The sequence below is a fragment of the Cyprinus carpio genome, chromosome B1, assembly GCF_018340385.1.
Source record: "Cyprinus carpio isolate SPL01 chromosome B1, ASM1834038v1, whole genome shotgun sequence".
Taxonomy (NCBI): domain Eukaryota; kingdom Metazoa; phylum Chordata; class Actinopteri; order Cypriniformes; family Cyprinidae; genus Cyprinus; species Cyprinus carpio.
This window is the reverse complement of record NC_056597.1, coordinates 9,688,749-9,711,679: the sequence shown is the minus strand read 5'-3', so window position 1 is coordinate 9,711,679 and position 22,931 is coordinate 9,688,749. Positions and strand designations below refer to the sequence as shown.

The following is a 22,931-nucleotide window of genomic DNA, read 5'->3' as shown; positions in this document are numbered from 1 at the left end:
GTTGAAGATCCCAGGATTATAATTTTTTTGCTCAATGAACGAGATTTACTGCTTGCTTTTGACTGGAGGTGGTATTACTGGGCAGGGCATTGTCATTCTATGTTGGATCTGATTGGATAAAAATATTTAACCTCTTAAGACCCAATAAAAAAGTTTTAGGAAAAAAAAAACAGGGGACACGGGACTCAATTTCTTTAACAAAAATAGAAAGACATGAATGAACATGCATAGGCAAAAACAACAGATTTTTTACATCACCAAAACATTTTAGTTTTCAAGATTTTTTTTTTTTTTTTTTTACTAAACTTTTTATAAAGATGATTCTCAACTATGTTATAAAAGAATAATTAAATATACCATTTTTCTTTCTGCAAATTTGTTTGTGAAATGACCATAAACAGGTTTTCTCATTATATACAATGTATCTATAAACTAAATCTAATTTGCATATTAATGTGTTTTTGGGGCAACATGTAAAGAAAAAATAAGTGTAATAATGTATAATATTATATAATATTTCATAGAATATTGAAATATAATTTCTTTCCCTGTTCATTTGTTATGTCTCCCAAAATGTGTAATAAACATGCTTTTAGTCCCGGTGTCCTCATATGAGGACATGTATGAAATCAACGTCCTGTTTTGTAACAGAAAGTCATATTTTGATTTGAAACCCCATACAATTTTCCTGAGATGTTGATTTATGACACACAATTTAAAAATTAGACAAATTTAAATGATAATTACAAAATATTATCATATTTCCATAAGAGTGTCACTAAATTAATTTCAGACATTTTTGAAGACCAATGAGAGGGAGTGGTCATGGTGAAACATCCAATCATTTGGTATCTCTGAAAAGCCTTAAATGTGCTCTGTACAGGACATCCAGAGTTATAACTGTGGCATGTACAGTCTCAGAGAAATTCACAAAAATATAACGTCCTCATATGAGGCCGCAGGGTCTTAAGAGGGTGTAGTACTTTATACTGCAGATGAGTCATCATCATCATCATCATTATTATTATTATTATTATTATTATTATTATTATTATTATTATTATTATTATTATTATTGTTATGCCAAGCTCCAAAATATTTTATCAGTTTTTTTTTTTTTTTAAATCCTTTTCCTGAATTGTTATCCAGAAAATTACAAACAGCTGGAAAGGTCACAGGGCCTTTGATTGCTGTTGAGGCCTTGAATCCAAAAATTTGCGAACTACTGCATTAGAGCATGTAGATTACTGTAAAGCCAGCAGGCATGGACTAAAAGCCACAAAACTAAACATTTAATCTTATTCTTCTTATTTGCATATAAGATTAAGATCTGTTTGTCTGTCTTACATAATATACCAATACAAACTTTGCCCATAGTCATAATCGAGATAATGATAGGCAAGGCTGGCAGCAAGAAACATCATTGCATCATTGTTGATGTTTTCAGACTGTCACATCTGGTGTTGACCACTGGGGTATTATGTGAGATTTTGTCTCCGTGACTCTGCTAATAGATGGCTGTCCATTCTCTGTCATGCTTCGACACACCCAGGGAAATAATATTCATGCTGATGAACATCAGTTGATAGGTGAGGTGTGTTAGGTGAATAACACAAGATGAGCTTACCCTAAGTCATTTATCAAGACAGCTTAAAACTTTCTTGCTATAGAGGGCATTTATAACCAGCATAAGTGCACAGCATCTGAAAACTGGCACACAATTAGTTTAAAGCAGTCACTTTTTATTACTCATAAATCTATTGTATTGCTTAATTATATAGGACACTCACTTAAGGATGCAAAACCATTCCATGTCACTATAGTGAGTTTACTCATGCTGTCTGCCCAAGGGAAGATATAAAGTGTGACACTGTAAAGTCAACAACTCCTATAAACCCAGTTTTTCCCTTATTTTCACCTTTTTTCAATTGCATCACATGCAAATGAGTGCTTGAATAAGTGGAAACCAAGAGCAACTGTATTAAATTAAGGCTGTCAAATTCATAGTTTACTTGTTTGTCAGTCTTGCCATACCTGCAGGGCTCATGTTGCTGGACTGAAGTATCTGTCCTCCCTCACTGTTTACATGCTCAACACTGTAACACAACAAGGAATCAGCATGAATCTGAATGTTTTTCCACTTAAAGTCAGGTCCAGTACTGAATTTCTTACCAACTGCACCATGCAGTGAATATTCACGCCTCAAAATCACCCGTACTGTGCAGTTATACATTAATCTAATCTTTCCAAACGTCAAATGCATTCAAGGAATAAAGTTCTTGCACTTGCTGAGTGCTTCTCGTGAAGGTGCTAAAGCAGCAATACCAGCTTCTATGCGCCTTTCTCTTCTAATGAGGCTCATTGTAGAACATGAGAGAGATTTTAGAGAGAAGTTAGTAAGAATGTTCCTAAATATAATTCTTGAAAAATTTTAAGAAGTTCTCAAAAGTGGGTTTTTTTCTTAAAAAAAGAAAGAGAAAGAAAGAAAGAAAGAAAAGGTACAGTACCTTTTCAAAAGGTTTTAATTTGTTCCTTTAAGGAACTAATATGCATCTTTTAGAAGTTAAAAAGGTACAAGAGACTACCTTATGAAAAGGTGGGACCCCAGTGACAGGGTTTTTTTGTGAAGAGTGAAGAACACGACAGTATTTGGTGTTGTCTGATTATATGGTAGTTCTAGTTGAAGACTCGCTGGTCAACTCAATGAAAAACACCTCAAAGGCTTTTTTTTTCTTTTGTGCTGGAAGCACAAAAACTCATAATCATTATAAGTGTGCACACTATTTTCATTGCAACTGGCTTGACAGGAGTTCAAATGGTTGTGTTTTAAATTACAAATGGTTATTTTCTAAGAGCCTGTCTCAAGATGAAGCATTATTTAGTATTCATTTGTGCTTCCTCTAAGAATGAATGTGTGTGTGCGCATTTTGCTGAAGTTAAAAACAAGGTCCTATTTGAACATCTTTTTAACATTTTAAACATCTTACCTTCTTAAAACCAGTTGGAGGTAGAAAAAAAGAAAATAGCAGGTAAGTTTATTAATGTTTTTGAATCTGGCCCCTGATGCATAAGCATCTTTGCTATTAGCTTGCTGTAATTAATATGATTTGCATAATTTCTTTAGTGAAATGGACAGACAGTGTGTGAAAATGAGCAGCATTCATAATTCATAATTTTGCATGCACAAACTAGTAAAGTATACAATAGATATATTTTACTTTATTATTTTCATAATTTGCTTTAAAAATTCTAAAATAAATTAGTTGCTTTTTTTGAAGCCTGAATTCACTTTTTTTTTTTTTTTTTTTTTTTTAAAGCAAAATAGCCTTGAAATCTATTTCATAATTGGTTTCACAGATTCTTTTTACTTTGTTATATACAGCTCCATCATTTACATTTAAAGAGCATTAGAGGGGCAGCCATATTGAGCCACTCACTTCAGATCACCCCCAGTGGATAGTAATTCAGGTTCTGGTATATTAAGAGAATGTAAATGCATTTTACACGCACTCACTGACGTTGCAGTTGACCCTTTCCTAGATCCAGGTCTTAATAGCTCTCTGGGGACCCATAATTCTCAGCGGGCTGACCATAATTTCCCGCTGCGGGCTGCTCTGCGTGGTGCGTGGAGTGGGTGCAGATATAATGTTTAGACTGTCTCACTTTGGTTATGTAAGCCATTTGTCCTCTCCCCTGTTTGTTTTACCTAATCTACCTTTAGCTTTTGCCGCATTCCAAGTTGTTACATAAATACTCTAGACTGGAGAGGAGGTGGCTGTCGGTAAGAGCCGTCGCTGTTTGCACAATGAATGGTGATCCTCTTGAAAGTGAGCAGGACTCATTTTCTCTTTCTGGCTTTGCTTAGCATCTGTGTACTGTGAAGTCTATAACTTTACACCCACCTTAACTGATAGAGAACAGCTCTAACGGTTTAAATTCAGTCTAACTATCACCGCATGTTCTATTTCTGCCCATTGCAGGAGAAAGACTGCTGCTTTAGCGCTCTGTTGAGATTGATACATGACAGCTCCAGCGCAGTGCTTTCGAGCAGTTATATGGTTTGTTATTTTTGCATTCCTGATCCATCTGTCAGTCTTCTTTCTCAACCTGCCAGTATCTTTCTGCAGATCTCAGCTGATGCTGCAGCACGTAAGCAGCAATAAATATTCAGAATCCAAATAATATAGCGAATACCCAACCTCTGCATTCCATTACCCTTCCTGTAGTTTCCAAGTTGAGCTTGAACATAATGTATTATATGCTTATTTCCATCCATGACCGGTAAGTGATCACTACCATTTCAGTTCACAATTGCTTCCTTTGAAAGAGTTTAGGCTGTGTAATTGCACAGGGAACAATACACATTTATGTATTAGGGTGCAGTATCGTAAAAAAACTTGCTTCCTGTTTATGTCCATGATACTTGGTCATTAAACATACTGTATTATGGCTATTGCACGAACATAAACTACAGATTCTGCTTAACGAATGCAACTGGGTCATTCCTACTGTGCAGTATATTTTTAAGCAGTCATATGTATTGGACAGAATATAAAGTTTGCAAATTTAAAGGAAGGAATGATAGATGTTAGATTAATCTCTTTTATCGTAATATCACAATTAAATGAACATAATTGCAATGCTTTGGTTGAGTGGATGTTGCTATTTTTGTTATTTCCCTGGGGGCTTTGCAGTGACCCATATTCCTATATATATATATATATATATATATATATATATATATATATATATATATATATATATATATATATATATATATATATATATGCTTTCTCTAATCAGAAAATGCTTTGGGAATGTATTTAGTAATCAGTTTATTTATTCTGTGTCCTTAATATAACTTTCTGTCCTGTTGGAATATTCTGAAAAGAAAAAAAAAAAAGAAAAAAAAAACCAGATACCATCATTCAGGAAATGACATCAATTTTAATAGGAACAAAACGTCAGTAAGTACAGTATTGACAAGGAATTTGATGAATTCTGTGATGTTTTGTGGTATTATTTGTTCTGTCTCACTCTAAAGTATTCCATTCTGTCAATTAAAATTAAACTTACAGACATTATGATAATATTAAATTTCTAAATATTGTTAACTTCAAATTAATATCCTCATGAAAGCCAACTGTTAATTTGTGTAAATAATGGTATTTAATAAAGTGCCTGATCTTGACCATGTTTTTCCTTTTATATATATTTTTATGTGTGTGTGTGTGTGTGTGTGTGTGTGTGTGTGTGTGTATGTGTTCTTTCCTTTTTTTTTTTGTGTGTGTGTGTGTGTATGTGTTCAAGTTACAGAATTCAAAAGGCATTGCATAGCAGGAATGACAAAATTGTCATATTATTGATCAAAGAGAGCTTCTGCATTTCTGCATTCTTGTGTGTTTCAAGCAAAATGCTTGCTTACAGATGAATTTCAGATTTTTTTTTTTTATGAAATCTAAAGATAAAAAAGCATATCTACAGAGAAAGAAAAGAACAGACCCAAAGCTAGAAAAAACTGCTGTTTGATCTGAATGCATGCTGAGTTCATTCTAATTAGACTGTACATAAAATAAATGAGAAATGCGAACACCTGTACATAGTTACAAGTGTCCTCACTTCACCCCACACCTTTTTCTAATTACATTCCTCATGACCTGTCTGTTTCCAGAGAATCATTTCAAGCATTGCTTAATGTGTTTACATGCATCTTATACAACATACAAGATGTTGTGTTCTTTTATCAAGGAAAGGCCACAAATAGCGATAAAAAAAATATTTTGCGACTTTGGGTTTTTGTCATTTCAAAACGTGTTGTTTCAGAGAAAAGAAAAAATAAAGCTTTTATTTTATGGCACTTTATTTGCATATAAAAGCTTAAAGTTTATATGCTTTATATGCTCAAAGTAGATCTCCACTTCAATAAAAAACAAACAAACAAACAAACAAAACAAAAAAACCCCTATCTATATTCTGAAGGATTTTACAGAGGGGTTTTTTCATACTGTCTATTATTTGCCTGATTTTATATTACATTTTATTCCTAAAAACATGGTGATTTTTTTCCTGTCTGTTGACAGTATTTTCTGATTTATTTAGGGATAAAAAAAAGAGATATTCAAAATCCCTACTGCAAAAACCTTTGACTTGAATGTGGGCAAATTGAGAAAGAAATTTTGAACCAGTGATTTCTGTTTTGGAAATATGCCATATATTAGTGGATATAATATGACATATTAGTGGATATATATGATATACTAGATAATGCCTCGTTTGCAGAATTTCAGAAACCTTGCAATACAAAAATATTTACATTTCTTATAGTTATCGATCAAATATGAAAGTATGGTAGTATCTGATATCTATTTTTTACCCTATTCTTGAATCAATCTGTCCATGTTTTGATGTCAAAACCAGAGAAAATTTCAAAGAATACAACATCTAACAGAAACACGGTTCATTGTTTTTTTTTTTTTTTTTTTGTGATAGTTATCAGCATTTGTTGTACATGTAAACTCACTCATTGACCACAGACGTACTGTAAGGGTTATTTCAATAACAAGTAATTGAAGAAGTACTTATTTCAATAAGTAATAAGTTACCCAATAATAAGTACTTATTTCAATAAGTAAATGGCGCAAATGGAAGTAAAATTCAGAATCTAACTTCAAAATTCAAACTTTTTCTAAGAGAGGTGAAGCAGGTTACCCAATCACTTCATTATTTATACCAAAAAATACAAGCAACTTCCACCAGCTGAAGTTGTAGACGTTAATTAGTGTTTTTCTCTCATGCACAAAACACAACAGCAGCGTTCTCACAGTATGCCGGTCATAAGGGCGATCTGTTTCATAACAACCAACGCTGACCTACTTCCTACAAAAGCAGTCACCTTGTCAGCCCTTTGTTTTGTCTTTGTCTTTTTTACTCGGTGGCAAGGAACGCTCGGTGCAGAACAAGAGAAACAGAGGGGCTCGCTGAACAGTTTAATGCAGCCAGACCTCTCCACATCATGCACAGCGAGCGTTGCGGTGGCGCCGGGGCGATTAGCTCACCAGGGCCTGCCAATCGACTCCCTCGCTAGAGACCCCTGCTAACTGGCTAACAAATTGAATGTGTGTTTAGATGGACGAGGGAGAATTAGATCAGCCCTCTCGACTGTGTCAGAAAGATGCGGTGAAGTTACTACCCGCACCAGGCCTTGAGAGGGAACGTGCCTCTGAGACCCAGAGGCTTGTTAAGACTCAAGGATGTTGTCAGAATGCTAACCAGACAATTACCGTGCACTACTGATTAAAACGAGAGCACGCTCATTATCAAAGTTGGGGCGGGGGAGGTACGTGCTAAGCCTATCTTGCTATTAAAGTATTGTTAGAGTCTTACTGTTGGGTTTAAATGAGCTTCGTTTTTCCTGCACACCATCGGCGTCTTTCAAAGGGTGACTTTCACCCGGTCCACAGGGCATCCTTCTGAGAGGCTCTGCCCACTCAGGCTATGTCAGGTTTCACTGGGCAATTTAATCAGATTTCTGCCAAGTCAGCCAGACTATTTGGAGTATGTGCTTCATTTTCAATGTTTCAATTTCATTTTGGAGGGCACGGGATATAAAAATCTCTCTATTTCAGTTTCCAACGTTCTCTCATTTTCTGCCACTTAATGTTGCTCAGTATTTATTTCTGTGCACACTTCTTTTTTGGGCTCCAGTAGATTAGGTATAAATCGACTGCTTTGAATGTGTTATGTATGGGTGTGTTTGTGTAGATGGTGTATAGTCGGTTTTCTGAAGAGACCATACTTATGATCTGGAGCAAAATGGTGAGGCATATGTTATGAATCAGTGACATATGCCGTGCCCTTTGGGTGCCCAGTAACAATGTGGGAATTACGTGATTTCTGCGGTGCTAAAATCATTGGGCTCAAACGGCCCCCCCAGAGCAGGACAAACTTAGCTCAGACCTGGGGTGTTATTTATGACCATTCTGTTATGTGTGCGTGTGTGTGTGTGTGTGTGATTTTTTGTGTATTTGTGGGGTGTTATTTATGACCATTCTGTTATGTGTGCGTGTGTGTGTGTGTGTTTATATATATAACAGTAGGCAGGTCAATGAAATGGTTTAAATAATTTTTATCTGCGTTTATTAATTTAGTAATTTAATTGTAATTTTCTGTCTGCTTTTTCAAAAACGTGCAACCAACATGCAGAAAAAAAAGAAAATAATGATTGTGTACACTCAAATGTATTTCATGTCAAAATATTTATCATATATTTATCACAGGACCTTTTTAGAGTTACGTCATTTTAAACCGTACAATTTTTTAATTATTTCTTTTCTTTTCTAAACAATCACTCAATATGAATTGACTCAAGATTACATTATTAATTACTTGGAACATTTTTTTTTGACCCATGTCTGGAATAAAATAAGCAATTTGTTAATTAAAAGAGTATTATTTACTTCCATTTGCACTGTTTCTGATTTTCCAGCAATTTTCGAATAATTCAAATCATTTCAAATAGTTTAATTCCCACAGTTACCCTTGAACTGCCAATGCAACACAGAACTATTTCTGACCATGTTGAGTTCTGTCATTAGTGTGGTTTGTCACCTGCACCTGATGTCTCAAGTACAGTTTACACGTACAATTTTATTTGCTCTTATTTCAGTGCATCTTTGAGACACACGTCTTCAACAGCCAAAGTGTGTCTGGTGTGTGGAGACGAGGCGTCAGGATGTCACTATGGGGTTGTTACATGTGGAAGCTGTAAAGTTTTCTTCAAAAGAGCAGTAGAAGGTAAGACTCTCATCTGTTTTCTAACTTACAAACGTGTTCTGCTGAGAAATGTCTTTATGTCATATTAACGGGATGATTCCTTGCTGAAAAGGCCAGCTTAAAGCAGCATGAATTCCTGCCTGGTTTATGCATAATATTTCAAGGAGCTCTAGATTTTGTAACTATTCTAGATGGTTTTTGATTGAAGTGGTTCAAAAGAGATTAATTCAATTATAGATTACACATGTGGATTATATAACTCTTCAATAGTTCATCTAAATGAAACAGATGTACATAAGAAGTCCCTTATAGAGATGTAGTAAACTAATATTTACCATACACCACACAATACTTTGTAGTGCATACATGTCATATATTTGTTGAAGTAGTCTGAGCCTAGATTTTAACCCTCTAAATTTAGATAGCAATGTCCTGTGGGATAATTCACATCTTATAAGAGGAGTGAAATGTTGTTACTGCTTTTAGGGAAGTTGAACTTTCAGTGGGACATTTGTATTAGCTCTGACGCAGACACAACACTATCACAGCCTCTTTAGAAAGGTGCAAACTGCTGATCAAGCCAACAGACACATCTAAACAGCACAGAGCATGTAGTGTATAACAGCCGGGGGTGTTATCATCAGAGTCTATTCAAAGAAACACCTGTTTGTAAGGTATTTTTTGCTGTTTTGCCATGAAGAAAACTTTGAACTTTTTGTTTATTGATTTAGATTTAGATATAAATATCTTCCGAATTAATGTCTATGGAAAGCATCTGTGGCTAAGTTGAAATTTACACTGATTATTCTTAGTCTTGGCACTTGTTTCTCATATACTGGACTAGTATACTGTACTAGCAAACAGTATTTAGTGGTTAGTTTGGGCTATATGTTAAATGGTCCATCCAAAAATTACAATTCTGTTATCAATTACTCAATTGCCTCATAAAATGTCATTCTTCGAAACAAAAGAGAAGATGTTTTTAATAAAACCTGAGAGATTTCTGTTCTTCCATATAAAGTCTAGTAATTAAATGACACAAGAACCAGTGAGGCTTGTTCTAACATGGCAAGCAAGTACAGTTGAGGTTTCATTTATGATATTTGATGCACTCTGTATGTCTGTTGATCAGCGCTTATATGTGAATTAAAACTTAAATTAAATCTGTTCATCATATGAAGTGGTTGTGTCTCCTCCTGCATTAAACTGCTTGGTTCACATGAATGACTTTTACAATGACTTTATTAACTTTTTGAAGTGTCAGGCTTTCAATGAAGGGACAGAAATCTCTCATGTTTCATTCAAATATCCTCATTTGTGTTTCAAAGAAGAACTAAAGTCTTATGGGTTTGGAACCACATGAGGGTGAGTAAATGATGACTGAATTCTCATTTTTGTGTGAACTTTCCCTTTAACTCGTGGCTCTCTGAGATTCTTGATTCTGATGGGTCAAAATATTTTTGTATAATGACCTAGTTTCATGTTTCTTGTAACACATATTTCATGTCCATTTATTTATCATTCGTTAATCAGTGAGATAATGTACAGTCAGTCAGTCGTTATTGGAAAATAAACCATTTCAGGATGATACAGGACCCCTACTCCTGAGGGTTTGTTTTGAGATAATGACCAGCTGACTGTATGTCATCCTGTAACAATTACTACTAAACGGATTTAGTTATTTATAGCAATATATGAAGTTATTAAATGTTGGAAAAATGTGTGTTTATATAAAACATTCTCTCAGGTTGTGATCGTTCCTCAGTCTTGAATGAGGTCACACCTCAAGGGCATTCAGAAGTGCAGCCGCTTTTCCAACACCACAGCAGAGGTAGTGCTGTGTAAGAGTGTGCGCTGCATTACCTTACCTGACCTCAGCCTAGTTACCATCTGAGCGAGAGAGAGGGAGAGAGAGAGAGAGAGAGAGAGAGAGAGAGAGAGACGGGGAAAGGAGGGAGGGGACAGAGAGAGATTGTGAAGAGTGAGCTAGAGGAAGAGGGAGGGTGAGCAGTAAGATTGGAAAAGGATAAAATGATAATCAGAGTTAGAGAATAGACAGAGAGAGGTCTGTTTCAAATCCTAGCCTCACTGCCTGCTGCCTACATAGGCAGCTGCTTTCTAAGGCAGCATCCTAACTGTTTTGGAAGCTCATGAGAGACTGATTTGGAACACTTTATGTAGGCAGTAACTCAGATAGGGGACAGAACAAGGGAGATTTGACAGGGAATTGTTTTCAGTGGAATTTGTGATTAGCATGTTGGTAGCCACTGTAGGCATTTCAGATGGTTTTGGAACAGAGCAAAAAACTGCCAGAAGACTGATATTTAAAGATTTATGAGTTGAAGTAGAAGAGTCCTTTTTTTTTCCAACCTTCACTGTGTTTTGAAAGGCGGAAAGGTCTTGACTGCTCTTTGTGATATGAAAGAAAACTGCTAAACTCAGGCATAGATGTGAAAAAAAAAAATCACAAAATATTGCAGTCAATACTTAACAACCTCTGTTGTGTAGTTACTGAGCTGCATGACTAATAACTAATAGCAGCACAAACACTTGTTTCTGTGGGAATAGTGTGAAGTGGCCATATGGTACCAGCTAATACTCAACAGACTTTTATTAGGAGCTCTACAGCTGTTCAGTCTGAGGACTAAAATATTTGTTCCTTCATTATGAGAATCTGTTATTACATTTGGCACCAGGGATAGACCGGTTTCACTGTGTTAGTTTAGCTGTAGGGTTTGGGACCTCGGAGATGGAGAGGGACAACGCTAAATGATAGAAATTCACATTCAACGTTTATAGTGTTGTAGCTGTTCCTGATGTTAGATGTCTTTATAAAGGCATGTGTTCACCCCTTTTCGACAGTGCTGGTGCCAGAGCCGGTGCCCGATTTGGAGCCATTAGGTGCATTTCCCAAAAAACAAAAACAAAAAAAACAAACTCTCAGCTGGCCACTTAAAACGGCTGATCTCAAAACAGGAACCTGTAACATATTTTTGTTGGGCTGCACAGCTTTATTTTATTTTTTAATTTTTTCCCTTTGTAGGTAAGTAGAAAAGGTTCATTTTGACATTGGCTATGTTTACATTCACACTTATAATGTGATTAAGGCAGTCCTGAAATTATGTTAATGTGATTATACTCATAATTAGTGTAACCATAATCACAGTATGTAGGCATATACTTTCACCACATTTCTTCTTCTCTTTCACTGACCGATGCACACATGCTTTTGCTGGAGAGGAAAAGCATGTTACGCTCACGCACAGCTTTGAAATCTGGGGAGCTCAGGAAATAGAGTTTATGCTTCAAATTTTACTGAATATGGCCATCATGGTCAAAAACACTGGAATGCAGCCATTTCTTAACTGAAAGTTCGCCTGATAATCATGTACTCGTCCTCTAGTTGTTCCAAACCTTTCTTTTGTTCTGTTGAATGCAAAAGAAGTTGTTAAAAGGAATGTTGGTAACCAAACAGTTGCCGGTAGCCATTGACTCCTGGGGCCCGTTCTTCGTATGTCGCTTATTACATCCAAGATTAAATGTCACATCCAAAATGACATCATCGCGCTAATCAGGATCTGGCTAATTCGGTTCTTCGAACGCACCTGTTGTTGATGATTAGTATGGCTGGATTGAGTTATCTGAGATAATTGCGCGTTCATGGGTTGGTTTAAAAGGGCTATGTATCGATACTCGAAACCACGATCAGCAACGTTGCGATTGGCTGGCGGCAAGACAGCAACGTAATGACATCATATAATTAAAAAAAGACACCTGACAAAGCACAAATCTCGACGAAAGACTAATTTGACAAATTTCTAGACTTTTATAAAGAAACAGCCAAGCGAACAAAACGACAAAAATGTTAAAAAAAAATTATTGTTCCTGGATCAGTAGGATACTCATGTAACAAAGTAACAGTGGCTGGACAGATTCTGCTTAAAAAGATGCAATCTAATCCTGTTTACATGAAATAAGCCTGCTCCCGAGCAGTTTTAAGCTTACAGACCTGTTGCTATGACAGCAACTCCAGGATGAGCTTCGAAGAACTAACCAATCCAAGATCATGCCGAATCGTCAACAATCAAATCCAGCTAACTGAGTTAGCAGCGTACGAAGAACGGGCCCCTGTACTAGTATTTTTTTTTCCAAACAATGGAAGTCAGTGGCTACCAACCACTATTTGGTTACCAGCATTCTATAAAATATCTTCTTTTGTGTTCAACAGAAGAAAGAAACTCATACAGGTTGAGGGTGAGTAAAAGATTACAGAATTTATAAATTTTTGGGTGATTTATCCCATTAAGCACTTTTTGAATAATCAAAATAATGGCAAGTAGCATGTAAACAGGATTAAAGAGGTTTGCTTATGTCATGTAAAATCTTAATCCGAGGAATTTGTTATTCTGATTATAGCAATAAACAGACTATTGGCACACTTGTATAATCACTGCTATGCCATCAAGGTTTTTAAAGTTGGAGATTTACTTTATTGGCAAACTTACAATAGCCTAGTGAAGTATGTAAGATGTTTGATGCAGTTGATCTGTCCAAAGTTTTCTCATCAATAACACATTCCCGTTTCAAACTTCCAAACCACAGTCTGTAGCTTGGCTGTGATTTCCATATTTTTTTTTTTTTTTTTTCTCAGACAGCTCAGCAGATGCTTATTATTCAAAAGCCATCAGTGTCTTGGCATGTCATCATGTTTAATGATACTCAGTATCAGTCCTGCACAACTCATCATTTACAGGCTTGTATTAATCTGGTTAGACCATTATGGAACAATTAAGTTTTCAGAAGAGTTGTTAAAACTTTTCTGTTACTTGGCAAATATAATGCGGAAGAAAACTGCACTGATTTAGCAGTTATTTTTGTATTGTGTATTTGGAAAGGAAAAATCATGCATCAGTTGAGGGTTAAAGAGTGAGAAACTTTGAGGATTTTTGTGGAAAAACAATAAAGAAAGATTAATTAAAAAGACAGAATGTAGCACCTGATGCCCCTAAGTGCCTAATTCCCAGAACACGTAATGATTTAATGATTTCATTGAGAGGGAGAATAAACTTTAATTATTTCCATCTTAGAGTAAATTTTACAATTAGAAACTCACATTATAGTTACACACACATACAATATAAAGCCACAATTGTGAGAAATAGGTTTTTTTTTTTTTTTTTTTTACAGAAATAGCTTTCATAATTTATAGCCCTAAGGATGAATTTTAAATATGCTTTTAATGACAAAAAGTGAAACTCCACAAACTTCACTTTGTCATGCTTGTGGCTGACAGGCACATATACTGAAATATGCCAGAACTCAGAGTGCTGTGATTGGTCAGTGAGTATTAAAGGGCCGAACAACTATACAGTCTACTAATCAGGTCATACAATCCCTTTTTCCTCACCTCAAATAACCTGTCTGCGTTTGCCTACAGCACCGCTGCTTTCAGTATCTGCCATCTCTTCCGCCCTCTGGGTGATACCTTTGTTCTTTGACATCAATGCAAAACGAGACACCCTTTGTGTTTAAGCAAATCGGATGACGGCTATCACATTATGGCATCTGTGTTTCCAACATCAATATATTTTGGGACATGGGTCATGACCGTGTATTATTGATACGGTTGAGGTTATGAAAGGCTTTATTCTGGTCAGTTGGTGACAGATGTTTCTTCATGTATCCATTTATCATCTTAACCACAATAACTAATTGTGAACTATCTGGCTTTATTAATCTGTATGTTGCCCTCAAGGCAGCCCTAAGCCTAATGTACAGCAAAACCAGAAAGAGATTAATTTCCATATACAGTACAAATATGTAATTTTTTTCCCACTGGACGTTGTATACAAATGAAGCAGTAGCTTTTCAACCTTGGACCAGATACAATTTCTAACAGGAAAGCAGAGGACTGCAAAGTGCAGGAAGTGCATGTGTGGAAATAACAAATGATGAGAGGAAACTGGAAAAACTGTATTTTCATAAATGATTACAGCTGCGTTTTGGTTTGTAATTTAACTCTCATGCGTCATTTCATGCAATAATCCCTCTGAAGACTGCATGTGGACATGTTGGATCAACACAGAAAATAAGATCTGCAGTTTACATCAATTAAGAAAAACATATTTAGCAGAAATAAATTAACGTCTTACTTTAGAAAATGAAATCGGTAATGTCATTAACTGAAGGGGCACTTACATTGTGATTAAATTGCTGGAGAGATTCACAGAGCTGGTGGTTGCTACACTCTTAAAAATAAAGGTGCTTAAAAAGTTCTTCACAGCGATGCCATAGAAGAACCATTTTTGGTTCAACAAAGAATTATTCAGTCAAAAGTTCTTTAAAGAACCATCTCTTTCTTACCTTTTTTTATAATCTGAAGAACCTTCTTTCGCCACAAATAACCTTTTGTGAAACAGAAAGGTTCTTCAGATGTTAGCGGCTCTTTATGGAACCATTTAGACAAAAAGGTTCTTCTATGGCATCGTGTAGCACCCTTATTTTTAAGAGTGTAGTAGGTATTTCTACTCAAGTTCTGTATTGGATGGTGGATCATTATCTGAACTTCGCTTACTGTCGTTGTCACTCATGTCATCAGAAGTCTCTGAAAATCACTTTATCACTTCAGTGTGAACACCCCTTTATACACTGAACATATTTGGTCTAAACAAGACATTCTCACTCCCAACTCGTCACATATTGATGCTTGGTCAGGACCCTTTGGTGTCACTTTTTGATGCACAGGGTAATCCTTAAGCATATTTTTTCAACATGTAGGGTTCTCCATTCCTTTAAATATGAAACCTTTGGCGTCAATATCAGACGCGAAAGGCATTGGGAATTTTATTTTTATTATTAATGTTTTAATTTTTAATTTTTTGATTATTTGTTGTGTTTTGTTTTTTGATTTTTTAATGTAAACAGTCACAATAATTTTGTTTACATTACACTATTTACACATTTATGAGCACATAACCCAACCCCTGCCCCTAAACCTACTATTTGTCAATAAAACACAGGATATAACAGGCATGTTCTGCACAACTACAGTCATAATTTATTCAAAAAATATTAATATTTCAAGTCTGATTCATGCTAAAGTACAGGAGTATCTTTTTGAATGAGATGTGAGTACGTTACTGGAGTGGGATCATTTTCAGCAATTAAAAACCTTATGTTTTACTCATTTCTTCACATAAAGATATTGTATAGCTTAAGAAGACTTGGAATGCAACACCACTTGTTTGTAACACTTTTATACTGCTTTTTATGGTTAGTTTTTGCAATAAATACCTGACCAAGTGTCAGTATGTGACAAGTTGGGAGTGAGAACGTGTTGGTGTAAGATTTACTTTGAAAAAATTTTGGTAAGAAATTGCTTGTAAATTTCACAAATAACTGACCCTTCCCCAGGGGTTTCAATGACAAATCTGACCAATCATAACGCAAATATAACCAAATCTGCCATTTTGTCCGACAAACAAAACAGACAGGAGAGTAGAAAAATGAAAAATGCTGTGTACTGATATCTTTCTTCTGATGTTCATTCATGTTTATTTTGTGCTATAATTAGTAAAGAGGAAGAAATGATCAGTTCAGGTGTTTATTTTTTAATAAATAATAAAGACTAAAATAGCATTTTCTTGTAAAATATACATCATTCAATAATTTTTACAGTATGCCCCAAAGTAGCAGAAATAGCACTCTACAATAACACCTGATAGCAGCTTGATGTGAGTCACATGTGTGGAATAGATTTGAAGTACATGGTGAAAAAACTAGACGGATGTTGTTGTTTACGCTACATGTTGCAGCTAACAGCTAATGTGAAAAGGGCTTAATCCTCTTGGTCTAAATGTAGGTTAGATACAGGACACTGTATTGCCATGAAAACAGATCTGAAGACTTGGCGTAAGGAGAACCGTTTTAAAACAGAAGCTCACGTGTCCGAGTCGAAGCCAGAAATGACATGACAGTTGGAAAACAGATGAAAAAAGATGTAAATATTGTATTGCATAAGTCTCACAGGGAGTTTCCTTTTAAATGTCTGACAGGCTAGGTTTTCAGTGCATCCCTCTATCATGAATGACGTAGTCGGCTAAAAGTAGACACAGGTTTGGCTCTTCACGTGCACACACTTAGGCTGATATGATATAGTATGAATATTACAAATTCAGCCATAGCATTAAACTCAGTGCACACTGAAGCATAAGAGGGAGGTTTTGGGAACAAATTGCATGTGGTAAAATGTGTATGAGGAGATGACTTTTTTCGGATTGAAGGATCTACAAAATTTCAGGCTAAATAGGGCTAAAAAATTCAGAAATAAAACTGACAGAATGTCTTTCCATAAATATGGTGAAAGAAGAGAATGATTAATCCCAAAATGAGAAATAATTTACTCAACCTCATGTCGTTCCAAACCTTTATGACTTACTTTCTTCTGCAGAACACACACGCCCATCATAAAAAAAAATAACAAAAAACCCAGTTGGGTGAATACAGTACAAATACTGTACAATGCAACTCACTTTAATAAAGCACTCAGGGATTTCAGGAAAAGTCAATGTGGCTCTCTGAACATTTTCCAGTTGTTCTTAATGGTTTGGTGAAAACTAACCCAATATTAACTCTTTCCCTGCCAGCATTTTTGAAAAAAAGTTGTCAGCCAACTCCATTTTATTCTAGCTTCAAGCATTATTTTCTTAATCAACACTTGAATGTAGATAAGTATGATACAAAACACAACATTTTGAGCAAAAAGCTGAGAAAATCATGTTTTTATCAAATATTATATGTAAATCATATTCATTACGATGATCAAAGCATTATGATTACCTGGATCCACAATTCACTTGGAAACATTAGGCAGTATTAATTTATATGCTGTTTACTGTTGATGATCACATTATTTTTCATATGCATCTGTTTTCATATGAGATCGCTTGTTTCTGTGTCTTCCTCACATGTGTTTTTGATTGGGAGATTCTGGTCTCATTTAGGAGATGCGTAATAGCGCCCCCGACGGTATAACAGTGCAAACACGGAAACCTGGAAAATTGCCTGTTTTGCCGGGGAAGGGTTGTCTCATAAATAACAGAAAATTCTGTGTTTAGCGGGGAAAGAGTTAAAGCAATTTTGACAGTAAAATAATTGAGGTAAACTTCACCTTTTAAGCTGGTACGTAGAATCACCAGGAAAAGCAGGTGAACATTTTTGCCACCTGCTGGACTGGAGTGTGAATGGTTGAATGATGCACACAAAATTTACAGTTAAAATGGCTTCAATATTGAATTGTTTTTCGCCAAAACATATAATAGCAATCTTGTGGTGCAATGCGCTGCCATCGTCTTAAATTCACGCAACTGCGTTCTACATAAAAAAAAAAAAAAGTTAGGCTTGGAATGATATTAGAGTGAGTAATTTTTCGTTAACTATCCCTTTAATCTCTGTCTGACTTAGTGTCGTGTCACCAAGGAAAAGGAACACTAAGGGCATGTTTACACACATCAGCTTTGGTTCAAATAAAACAAACTCTGGTGCGATTGGTTTGTGAGTGTGATTCATTTGAAGAAGTATGAACGCTGCCATCCGAATACAGTTGCGTACCAAACTAGTGGACCGGGATCAACCTTTAGTTTTGGGTGTTATTCACAAAATATAGTCATAAAAGCTGTCCAATCAGGTTGTGACTGTATCCTCATGTCTTTTGTTTTGTATCTTTAGGTTAGGTGTTAAAAATGTGAATGTTAACACCAAGCAAACCAAATGTATCATTTTCTTTTTTGGTCCGGACTAAAAGAACCAAAGAAACCAAATAACCAAAAGCATGCAAAAACATACCCGCTGGAAACACAATAAAATTCTAAACTAAACTTTGAGAAAACAATAGCTAAACAATGAGGTAACAAACTAAAACTGTGATAGACCATAATACGCACTTGCTGAGATGTTTTTAAGCCAATGCACATAAACACCACACAGATATAGATTCACAAACTACAGTGCATTGAAACGCTACGATATGTGAAGTTCCCCTTCCATCCTTATGTACACAAACAGTCTCTCTGCTGCTTTAGTACATAAACACCTACACACACACATATGTGTGCCGATACACAAACACAGTATGGTACAGTCTATGTGTACGTGCTTCTGATGGGACAATGATTAACAGAATTTGTGGGGCAGCTGCGTACAGTGGTCAGAAGGGGCCCGAGAGTCAGCCGAACAGATTTTAGGTCTGATTTGCATCTGTGTTTGGATGGTGAGGCGGAGGAGGGCTTCGTTGTGTTTCCTGTGTCGCAGTTTACTGTTTTTTAGAGCAAGAAAAATGGGCTTATGTAAGGGGTCATGTGATTTAGCCAGAAATAGTGGCAAGGCTACAGCTGCTGTTGCTCCGTTTGCAGATCCTGGGCTTTTTTGGCAGCTTCTAGACAGACTCGCTGCGCATTTTCCCCTCCACCGAAAACACTCATTCGGTCTGCAGCCACACGGCCAATAAGCACTAAAAGAAAGCACCCTCATGTAATGTAAGTAGCACCAGTGGCATGCAGTTTAGAGGAGAAGTCCTTCCAATGATGCACGAGTGAAAGAGGGGGTGGAATATGGGTAAGAGAACAAAAGAGAGAGATGCACATGGCCGTGGTGCCTGGATGCAGCCCTGTGGCGCTGTGCTCTGGCCTGTGGAGCGCGTGGGTGTGTGGCGAGTCAGTGGAGCGGAATGGTGCTCCGAAACGAGAGCCCGATCCACGAGCTGTGGCCTTGGCCAAGGAAGGCAGCGCATGAGGGATTCTCAGGCTGTTACGGCCTCTGTCATAGCATCCCGCGCCAAGACATCAGCCAACCCATGACACACTCAGAAACACAATTTGGATGGCTCATTTGTCCTCTGTGATAATAGTGCAGGGGCGTAAAGTGTAAGACAGCTGTCTCCTTTGCGTCGTATACTCACAAAGGGAAGACAGTTCACGAGGAACAGAATGCATCAGAATGTCCTTGCGAAGGTCACATTTTTGTTAATGCACGGAATAGAGTGATCTGTCTTTTTTGTATTACATTATTAGGGCAGTAAATCAAAAATGTTAATTTTTCACTGAATTAATTACATTACATTCTAATTCATTTTTCAAATTAACCAAAACACGTCACAATGACTTAGAAAAGCCTCCACAGAAAATGATATATTATGTCTTTTTAATAATTAATGATAAAAATTAATTGGTTAAATTAACAGTCCTATAAACAAACCATTGTCCATGTGAACCACGTAAGAGCTCATTCCTAATTTCTGTAATAATTCCTACAGAAAAAAAAGATACATCGAGAGTTTTATAGATATCTTGAAAACGTTCTCTCTCTTCTTGCAGGTCAGCACAACTACCTTTGTGCTGGGAGGAATGACTGTATCATTGACAAGATTCGGAGGAAAAACTGTCCAGCATGCAGAGTACGGAAGTGTCTACAAGCAGGGATGAATCTTGGGGGTAATTGAATTTACTTACTATGGGACTAAAAACTGTTGTGAAGTGATTATACTGGCACACCTGAGATCATTCATCTTAAAATATAAGAAACATACCCAGAATATAAAAAAAAAAAACACAAAATGTTATTGTGAATGTTATAATATGAGGGATTGCCTTTTTAGTAAAGGTTTACAGTGTTACAAAGAAATCTTTTCTTTTTTACTCTTTTATTTATCAAAGATAAGTGACTTAAAAGAACATATTGAAATATGCTTCACATACATCTGTGCTTTCAATATAATTGCAACACAATTTGAGCAGTACTCAGTGAGCTGGAAAAAATGACCAAGGTAGACAGTTTTTAAAAAGACAATAAGTGAAATACAGATGAAGTCATTTGGTTGTTTGTGTAACAAATGCTAGCCAAGGGTCACACTAATGGGGGACACCTTATTATTATACTGAAGATATAAAACTATTGATAAACTTGAGAAATCAGTATAGCCTCAACAAACAGTGTGTTGTACATCACTACAGCCATGTCAACTCCTGAAAACAACAAATTAATATAAACATTAACTAGTGACTCCAAACAGATGGAAAAAAAATATACTAGCAGGAAAAACAGAAAAGTAAAAGAAAAAAAGTGAAATCTCATCATGTGCAACTGTAATGTGCCTAGAGTTACACCACACGATTTATTTGACCAACTCTGATCAAAGCTGCATCTCTACCTGGTTGGGTTTCTGTGGTAAAGGTTTTTTTTTTTTGTCTTACCTGTGTTTTCCTAAAGTGTTGTTAGTCACGATTTTAATTAAAAATGTCCCTTGGAATGGAAATATATAAATAGTAAATGAGTTGAGTAAGTCATTTCATATTTTTAAATGATTAACTACAGTTTCAACAAATGTATATGGCATATATAGTTATCACTGAATAATACATTATACTGTAGCTTTAGTGCAGTAAACGTGATTTACCATAGTTTTTTTTCTGTTTTAAAAGCATCTTGAGAACAATACTAACAAAATAATAAATTAGATATTACATTATTATTAATATTATATTACATTTTGATTAAGTTCCAGTGTAGAATGACAAATGTGGAGGTCAATGAAGGTACTGCAGGAAGATATATATATAGAGTTTAATAACACTTATTATTCTACCACTTTTAATTGAAATTCTCCCTGAACCTCATTAAGTCATTCTAGGTGAAAATCTTTGGGCTAAAAAATATGAACGTATAAGGGGAAGTGTACAGTTTTGTTTCTGATGATAGACTATTTTTGTTCATCATGAAATATAATAGATGTATTTGATTTAAAATGATAAATAAACATCCATCTGAAAGACTACAAAGTTTTCACGAAGTTGTTGAGAATATAAAATCTGAGCATTTACTGGGACTAGCACATATGCCACCTTCAGTCTCACTTACTGATGTGATATAAACCTGCTGGCACAGGAATCTTGCAATTAATATCAAATTGGAACACTCACACTGCCAATTAACAGCATCCTCCCGAACCACATAAGAGGTCACATCTATACAGCAGGGATTTAAACTGTGATCCCTGCTATAAGATCCATCTCTATTTGAATAATTACTTCTATCAGCTCCAGCTCATTTCAGATATGAAAAACTGTAGAAACACTGCTTGAAGACTTCACTGGGGGTCTTTTCATTAATACCTGGTTCATTTCAAATGATTTATCTCTCTTATAAATCACAGGACCTTCAATTTTTAACATTAATTGTAATTATTCATAAAATGGATCAGGCTGCTCAAGCGAACATCTTTAATAATATATGTTTGTTATTTCTCAGCAAGGAAATCCAAGAAGTTGGGGAAGATGAAGAGCGTTAGCGAGGATTCTTCCCTGCAGAACTCAAAGGACAGGCCTCCGTTTCTGACCTCGGAGAAAGAGTTGAGCTCGGCCAATGCTCTTGTCCCCCACGTCCCCACGGTAGCACCATTTCTGTCACCGTCTGTGTGTAGCGTCCTGGAGCTCATAGAGCCTGAGGTGGTGTTCGCGGGCTATGACAACACACAGCCCGACACAACCGACCACCTGCTCACCAGCCTCAACCACCTCGCCGGAAAACAGATGATCCGAGTGGTCAAGTGGGCCAAAGTACTTCCAGGTATACTTCCTCAGGTTCCGTCTTCTGCATATTCAAAAGACAGGGACATTTTCTCCTGATTTGAACTTATTTGTAATTCAAGGTCAAGTATTAGTTGAGCTGTTGATCTCTGAAATATACTTAGAAACTATGCTGTCATACAATTCTTGACCTGTCGGTTGCATTGGTATAGTACGGTCTATATAATTAAAATTATAATATAATTTTCTATAATTGTGTTCGAGATCGTAAGATCTGTGTCTTCAACCCACACCTAACTATTCATGCTTCTACAAGCATTGGCACTTCATACATCTTCAGAACACAAATGAAGATATTTTTGATGAAATCCAAGAGCTTTCTGACCCTGCATAGATAGCAATGCAACTGACATGTTCAAGGCCCAGAAACGTAGTATAAAATAGTCCATGTGTCGTGGCACTCTTGTGAACGCGATGCGAAGACTGACATGAAAGAGAAGAAATTGTTGAATAAAGTTATTTTTGTTTTCTTCGTGCACAAAAAGTATTCTCATAGCGTCATAAAACTGATGATGAACCACC

At 36.0% G+C, this 22,931-nt stretch overlaps 1 protein-coding gene across 2 annotated transcripts in view; it reads left to right on the top strand.

Moving 5' to 3' along the window:
- nr3c2 (nuclear receptor subfamily 3, group C, member 2) overlaps positions 1 to 22,931 on the top strand; it is a 71,931-nt gene that overhangs the window by 34,700 nt on the left and 14,300 nt on the right. For both annotated transcript variants that reach the window (XM_042716515.1, XM_042716516.1), the window contains exons 3-5: positions 8,666 to 8,793; positions 20,142 to 20,258; positions 22,072 to 22,389. In XM_042716515.1, coding sequence (XP_042572449.1) covers positions 8,666 to 8,793; positions 20,142 to 20,258; positions 22,072 to 22,389 — 563 coding nt within the window. The remainder of the gene's footprint in view (positions 1 to 8,665; positions 8,794 to 20,141; positions 20,259 to 22,071; positions 22,390 to 22,931) is intronic.